This window comes from Rutidosis leptorrhynchoides, chromosome 11 (genome assembly GCF_046630445.1).
Source record: "Rutidosis leptorrhynchoides isolate AG116_Rl617_1_P2 chromosome 11, CSIRO_AGI_Rlap_v1, whole genome shotgun sequence".
Lineage (NCBI taxonomy): Eukaryota > Viridiplantae > Streptophyta > Magnoliopsida > Asterales > Asteraceae > Rutidosis > Rutidosis leptorrhynchoides.
Window position 1 is genome coordinate 75,411,141 of NC_092343.1, and position 8,769 is coordinate 75,419,909.

The window sequence follows — 8,769 nt, forward strand, 5'->3', positions numbered from 1 at the left end:
TGCCTATATATGTGTGAAATCAACCCGAATTCATTAAAACACCATATTTACAATAAATCAATTCGTGTAACAAAATAACTCAAATCCGTTCATAAATAAAGGTATAGTTTCACCTCATCACATACCAAGCCTTTGATGCTTGTTTTAAACCATACAATACTTTATCAAGCCTGTAAACATAATCAGGAAATTTCTTACTTACAAAACCTGGAGGTTGTTTAACATACACCTCCTCTAATAGTTTCCCATTCAAACTGCACTCTTTACATCCATTTTTGACACTTCAAAGTTCATGTGTGATGCATAAGATAAGAAGAGTCTGATTGCCTCTATTATTGCCACAGGAGCAAAAGTCTCATCATAATCAATACCTTCTTCTTGTCTGTAACCTTGAGCAACAAGCCTAGCTTTATTTCTTACAACAATACCATCTTTATCAACCTTATTCCTGTACACCCATCTAGTTCCAATAGCAGTCTTCCCAGCAGGCTTTGGTACCAATGTTCAAACTTCATTTCTTTCAAACTCCATTAACTCTTCTAACATGGCTTCAACCCAGTCATCATCCCTTAAAGCTTCATCAACCTTTTTAGGCTTAATGAGAGACAGAAAACTTGTATACAAACAGTAATTAGCAATTGCATCATCAAGCATAGGAGTTTGTGAAGTAGAAGCTCCTTTTGGTAAGCCTTTGGTGTTGACAACATAATCCTCAAGATATCTTGAAGGATTAATAGATCTTGTAGATCTTCTAACACTTTCAGAACCATTAATCATAGGAACAACATCAACTTCTTCTTCATCAGAATTTACTTCAATAGAAACATCAGTGACTTCCACTTCAACAGAAGAAGTTTCATTTGAAGTATTCAAAGAGTCATTAACTTTTACACAACTATCTTCATCTTCAGATTCATGTTCTGAAAAGTAAGTCTGTAAGCCAGACTCATCATATTTGGGAGAGAGTTCAAACAAAATATTGGAATCTGTATTAGCAGAGATATTTGTAACAACATAATTCTCATCAAATGTGATGTGAATAGATTCCTCAATCTTCTTTCTTCTAGAGTTGAAAGCTCTATAAGCTTTAGAAACAAATGAATATCCCATGAAGATGCCTTCATCAGACTTAGGTTCCATTTTGCCTAGCAAATCTCTTTGATTGAGTATATAACATTTACAGCTAAAAATTTAAAAATAGTGAACAGTAGGAACTTTCTTGTGATAAAGCTCATAAGGAGTCTTTCCATGCTTCTTGACAATAATTGATCTAGTTTGAGTATAACAAGCAGTATTGACTGCTTCTGCCTAAAATCTGATAGCAATATTAGCATGAAACAACATTGTGACGCCCCGTACAAAATCCATATGTACAGATCATCAACAACAGGTCCATTACACAGTTACAACACTATATGCTATTTTAAAACAAGTTTTGCATTCATGAAAAGATAACGTTTTTACCAACGTCAAATGTTTTACAAAAGATAACGTGCTTCTACGAATAGAGAGCATTAACATAAGTACGTGACGCAAAGGTTATTACAAAACCATTGTTCAAGTGTAACATAAGTTGTGAATGCAAAGTAAAAGTTCCATGATTGAGACATCTCTAAACAATGCAGCAGAAGTCTAACACAGCGAGTCTATAACAGCGGAAGCAAATCGTCTAAGCACCTGAGAAATACCATGCTTAAAAAGTCAACACGAATGTTGGTGAGCTATAGTTTGATTGTAAACAACAACGTAATGTAGACCACGAGATTTCGTATTCAAAATAGTATCCTAAATCCGCATGATAAAGTATATGCTTATCCGTGGGCACCCGGTAACTAACTTAACAAAGTAATATAAATATCACCCCCTAAAAGTACACTTGGCGAGTGCGTATGTTCTCGAAGTATTAGACACCCGTTAAATGCTAGCGCGACTAGCCCGAGTGGGAATGTCAAACCCTAAGGATCCATATCTAAGATTCGCGTTCACCGGTTCATAAACCAATGAATAAACGTTACCGTGCTAAGGGGAATATTTGTGCCGTTATATCACCCACACATATATAAAGTTTAAGTACTCGTGTCTAGTAAGTAAAACATAAAAAGTGCATGTATTCTCAGTCCCAAATATAGTTAAAGTAAAAAGGGAGCTATAACTCATAGTGAATGTGTGGTAAAATCGATACGAAAATGTAAGCAAGTAGTAAGTCGGTCCAAACAAGTAAGTTGGTCAATCCAAAAGGTCCTCAGCCAAAGTCAATGGTTACTAAGTCAGTAAATCGTTCCCAAAAGTTTAAAAGTAAATAAGTTAAGTATTAAGTATCATCATCATCATCATCATCGTTATCATCATATGTAAAAGATAAAGCAAGGTTTTCAACAAGAATAGAGATCGAAACAAAGGGCTGACTTCAGACAGCTGCTACGATCTCTATACAAACTAAAATGACGCGCGGCCAGTGACCAAGGCTCCGTTTGTGAGTCCTCTTACCGCTTTCCAAATTTTAGATCCTAACTCGATGTCGTTTGACCGTGGCGACGGTTCTAGCGCGAGTAGGTCATAAATTTCAGCACGTCGTTACGAAGGCGTAGTGATTTTCGGAAGGCTATAAATCCAAAACCGTATATCAGATTTAGGCGAGTCTTGAAGGGTCATCTAATCAAACCGAACTATATGAAAATCAACTTTCTAGAAGTCCCAGGAGTATGATCAGACCCCGAAAAACCAAAACAAGTGCTCCGGTGGGTTTCTTGGTGCTTGATGCTTATCACGGTTCTCATCCTTGATGCGTATAGGCCTTAAGTGTACAACTCTTTGATGTTTTAGCATCATTATGACCAAGTTTTAACCATCAACACACAACAAAAAGTAAAAGCTAACTTTCTACAAGTTTTGAACATCAAGGTTGTCTCTTTATTGTATAAACACAATAAAGCTTCAACCTTTGTCCTTTTGATACAAGTTTATGCATCTTCTTAATATGAGATGATGAAGACTTGATTTTTATCACCATAAAAATCATAAAAAGGTTCCAAGTAAATGAGATCTACAATAATAACTTAGATCTCAAGTGTTAAGAAACCCTAAGCTAGAAAGCTTGGATCTTTACAAGATTAATGAGACCATAAGCTATAAAGCTAAGATCTAGTAAAAGTAATGAGATCATAAACTAAAAAGCTTAGATCTTTAATAAAATAATGAAACCCTAAGCTAGAAAGCTTGGATCTTTAATGTTCTTGAAGATCCTTAAAGCAAAATGCTAGATCTACAAGTTACATGAAGATCATAAACACAAGTTTTGATCTTTTAACAAAATAAAGTGATCTTAAGCTTCAAAACTTAGATCCAACAAACTAATGAAGATTCAAAGCTAAAAAGCTTGAATCTTTTATGTTCTTGAAGATTTCAAATCAAAGTTTGAATCTACAAGATGTAACAAGATCAAAAAGCTAAAAAGCTTGATCCTTTGATGATGATGATGATGATGTCGTGGTTAAGAAGAACAAGAGAAGAAGAAGAAAATTCAAGAACTTACAATTTTAGTGTGAGAAAGACTAGATAGAAAATTAGAGAGTAAGTGTGTGTAAAATGAGAATGAAATCAAGTGTGAAATGTAGAATGAGGCTTGATATTTATAGTGGTGCAGGTGGTGGTGGGTGTCTCCAAACCGTAGGCATCATGGGGGACAAGGGGGGACAACTTTTTGCTTTTTGCATGGTGGTGATCTAAAGGTGGTGCTTGTTGTTGGGATCCCATGCAACATGTGTAGTAATGATTAACAAAAATGCTAGTATGTTGGCTTATATTAATGGGTTTTTATCCTACATCTTAATGGATCATAAATCCATTAAAGTTGGGTTAATTTAATGGTCCATTAACTAGAGTAGGGTGAAAGTCCAATAAGACTAACTAGTGTGCATTAGTAAATTACTAAGCGTAATTAAGCAACCAATAAGCCAAGTAATTGTCATTAGAAACTAACAATTAGTTTTACGTAGTCATAATATTCCAATTATGACAAAAGTTTAACGTGTACAAAGTATATAGCTCGTGACACTAGCGATCGTAAAAGCATTCGAGGATCAAGTTAAGTGATTACGCACTTAAAAACACGTCGTAAGATATTAATGAAAGTAATTAATCATGAATAAAGATCCCAGAGCATAAACTAGCTCAGTACGCACATATACGCAGATTCGTGAAAGTATAGAGCACAAAAATATAAGTAGAAAAAGTCGGGTCGTTACATTACCGAATTTGAAGAAGAAAGAGCGTATCAAAGTTTCAAGAGACTCGTGGGCTCAGGAGTGAGCGATTTACCTTGAAAGGTACTTGGGCGTATAAAAGTAAAAATAAGTATATGCCATTAATTAAGTCTCTTGACCTTAGAGATCAACTGTAACACCGGCAAAAATTTTTTTTTTCAAAACACAGCGGAAGACTTTATTAACAAACACACTATAAGTCGCGTCATTACATTAATCTGAGTAATTAAGTTTAAGTTTACACAATGGTGTTACGTTATTACAAAACACGATTTAAACAAAAGTCCATATCAGAGTAGTGTTGTCAAACATGTCTTCTGCATCAGCACCCATCCCGACTAGCAGTACCTAAACCTGCAAGGGGTAATTATGTGGGGGATTAGCGCACCGCTAAGTGAATGGAATCTATCTAACAGATATAGCTTAACTCACACACAAGCTATATACTAACAACAATACATGCTAACTACCAACTAGCATACAATAAGACAATACGAGGATCGGCGGCTTGTACGAGCACACGACTCCTAGCTGATCGGACTTGAGTCTACTGATAGTCTCTGCTACTCAATTCGCAGTATAGTTATCCAGATGCAGGTGATGCATCGTTCACACTATACTCCACAATTAGTAGCCTATGGACCCAACCTCCCCTAGGCACGGTTGACCTCATACAGACTATAATCTCTCCTTGGCACGGTTTCGAGTCCCCAGTCTCCCTAGGCCCGACTGGTGCCATTCACACAGTGTACACATAAATCACATACAACATCAGACATACTATATTATTCTAACATGGCAATTTCTACACTATGCATGGTAAAAGAGTCAACTACAGTAGCATGATATGCTACTTAAACTCTATCCGGAGATAAACTCACTCACCAATTACCAGCAACTGCTCAGTTATTATTTCTGAGCTTCCTCCTTGTCCTTATAACCTGAGAACAACACAAACAAAGTTAATATACATATCCAATAAATAACATAATCATTTCATACAATTAACTAGGTCATAACACCATATATTCATAATTTTATGAGTCTACATCTTGACTCCATTCAATAATGGCATACAGGTGCGTGCAAAATACGACATACACACTAAAACTCCTTTTCTGACCCAAAAACAGTTTGATCTAGTTTCTTAAAAGTTCACCATTGAAAAGTATTCTTTATTACGATTCTAACGATAGTTTATTCATCAAAAACGGAGTTACGTTTTGAAAGTTACGCCCGTTTCAATTTCATAAAAGGTACTGTAGCAAATAGTGACACTGTAGCAAATAGTGACACTGTAGCAATTACTATAGCAAACTGGGTTTCGAACAAGTTCGCTGATTTTGTGATTTTTTCCCCAAAAACTCGATTTCTAAGTGTTTTTGACCAAATTTTAAGCACAAGAAAGTTACTAAACATATAAACAACCTATTTCTAACATTAATTGATGTTTTTAAACATCAAACAACTAGATTTGAGCTAATTTCTATCAAAAACCCATTTAACACAAAAATCCAATTAGAGCAAGAATCAAAGCATGAATCTATGAAACACTTACCTTGTGAGGATCACGAAATCACAGAGAACAAGTTGCTAGCTTCAATTAATCCAAAGGCTCACATAATCAAATTAGGGTTTATGTGTGTGTTTGTGTATGCATTCATGTGTGTGTTTGATGAAATGAGAAATGGATATAAATATCCAGAAACATATACTTAAACGAGTTACAAACTCATACCCCATATCACACAGGTATTTACCAGTTATCTTATCTGATAACCTTTCGTATCTCCTTAGGCAGTCCTAACGGAGTCCAAATTAAATAAACCAACCTGTTCTGGGACCCTTGTCATAAACTGGTCACAACACAATTATAATAAAACACTAATAAAATAATTAAAATAAAAGCACTTAAGACTAAGCACAAACCTTAAGGGCAAAATAGGCAACTTACAACTAGCCCAGGTTTCAGTCTGTTACAAATCCACCCCCTTAAGAAGATTCCGTCCTTAGAATCTGGTCTTGGTCAAACAAACGAGGGTAGCGATTTCTCATCAACTCTTCTGTCTCCCACGTAAAGTTAGAACCCAAACTGTGTTTCCACTCAATCAACACCATCAGAATCTCTTTCTTTCTCAGCTTAGTCACATTTTGGTCAACCACACGGACCGGATCTTCCACCAATTTCTTATTCAAATTGACCCTTAAATCTTCTAAAGGAAGAAGTTGTGTTTCCTCGTCGACTTTACACTTACGAAGATAACATACGTTGAATGTATTATGAATATCAGCTAACTCTGGCGGAAGATCTAACACCACAGTCTGATCATTCAACACTTCACTGATCGGAAACGGACCAATAAATCTCGATGCTAACTTACCACGTTTACCGAATCTGATAACCCCTTTCCACGGTGAAACTTTCAGATACACTCGTTCACTACCGGAAGTCTACACGAATCAGCATACATTTTCTGCCTATCTCTAGCGGCTTTCAACTTTTCTCTCGTAATTACAACTTTTTCGACTGTCATTTGAACAATTTCGGGACCTGCAACCCGGCTTCTAACCAACAAGTCGGAATTCTGCAATGACGACCGTATAACATTTCATTGGGCGATATCTAATTTCATTGTCGGCCACCAATACACTGTTTTCAAATCATGATACATCTTATTACTACCCGGATGTACTGTCAATCTGGATTTGTGAGCTTCCGTCATGATTAAATCCCTCAAATCTCCAAGCTTAGGCACCCAAACACGATTGTTTAAGGTCTTTAGTCCATGTGAGTCATCAATTAAGACCACTTTTCGTTTGGTCATTTGTTCAGATTTAATATGTTTGTCCTCTAAAGCACAGGCCTGAATGGTTTTTGAGCTGTTAATCAAATCTGAAGTTATATTCAAACGAAGAAATTCCACATTTTCACTTGACTTTTTACGACTTAGCGCATCTGCAATCACATTTGCCTTACCCGGATGGTATTTAATTTCACAATCGTAATCTTTGATCAACTCTTGCCATCGTCTCTGACGCATATTCAATTCTTTCTGTGAGAAGATATACTGCAAACTCTTGTGATCTGTACATATAACACAATGGGTTCCATACAAATAGTGTCTCCACAGTTTCAAAGCAAACACTACTACAGCCATTTCAAGATCATGCACTGGATAATTCTTCTCATGAACTTTCAACTGTCGCGAGGCGTAACCGATTACTTTATCTCTTTGCATTAATACACAACAAAACCCAGCAAATGACGTATCACAGTATACCACAAAGTCGTCTGAACCTTCTGGTAAAGCTAATACTGGTGCCTGACAAAGTAGCTGTTTCAAAATCTGAAAAGCCTTTTTCTGTTCATCAGTCCATCGAAAGGCTACATCTTTACGAGTCAACATAGTCAACGGACCCGCTATCTTCGAGAAATCCTTGATAAATCTGCGATAATAACCGGCTAATCCCAGAAAACTCTTAATCTCAGTCGGAGTCTTCGAAGAATTCCAATTCATTACCGCTTCTATCTTTGTCGGATCAACTTTTATACCCTCGTCACAAATCACATGACCCAAAAACTGCTCTTCACGTAACCAAAATTCACACTTTGAAAATTTTACAAATAGTTATTCACGTTTCAACAAGTTCAAAACCTGTCTCAGATGTTCAGCATGTTCACTTTTGATCTTTGAATACACTAGTATATCGGCTATAAACACAATCACAAACTTATCTAAGAACGGACGACACACTCTATTCATTAGATCCATGAAGATTGCTGGCGCATTCGTCAACCCAAACGGCATGATAAGAAATTCATAATGACCATACCTTGTTCTGAATGCTGTTTTCGGTATATCTGATTCAGCAACACGAACCTGATGATATCCGAATCGTAAGTCTATCTTAGAAAAGAATGAAGCACCCTGTAACTGATCGAACAAATCGTCTATTCGAGGTAACGGAATCTTATTCTTCACTGTACTTTTGTTCAATTCACGATAATCAATACACATACGCATTAACCCATCTTTCTTTTTAACAAACAATACTGGAGCACCCCACGGTGAAGAACTCGGTCAGATAAACCCACGATCTAATAGTTCTTGAATCTGTGACATCATTTTACGGATTTCAGACTGCGCTAATTGGTGTGGAGCTTTTGCAACTGGAGTTGTTCCAGGAACCAACTCAATCTTATATTCGACTTCCCTTACCGGCAGCAGACCTGGTAACTCATCTGGGAACACTTCAGAAAATTCTGATACTACCGGAATATCAGCCACTGTTTTCTTTTCTTTCTTCGCATCAATTACATATGCAAGAAATGATTCACAACCCTTTCCCATCGACTTTTTCGCTTTCATCATGGTTATCAACGAAAGATTATACCCGCTCCGCTCCCCTCGGGCCACAACACGGGTTCCATCGGTCGAACGAAAGGTAATCATTTTCCTATTGCACTTAATATTAGCCCTAAGCGAGCTCAACCAATCCATTCCTA

The 8,769-nt window shown here is 36.7% G+C and overlaps 1 protein-coding gene across 1 annotated transcript; it reads right to left on the reverse strand.

Moving 5' to 3' along the window:
* Window positions 1-249: 249 nt before the first annotated feature.
* On the reverse strand, window positions 250-1,140 carry LOC139874694 (uncharacterized). The gene is made up of 2 exons (XM_071862105.1): window positions 545-1,140; window positions 250-448 (listed from the first exon to the last, which is right to left on the reverse strand). Exons 1-2 carry the CDS (start codon window positions 1,138-1,140, stop codon window positions 250-252), a joined length of 795 nt encoding a protein of 264 aa, XP_071718206.1.
* Window positions 1,141-8,769: the final 7,629 nt, after the last annotated feature.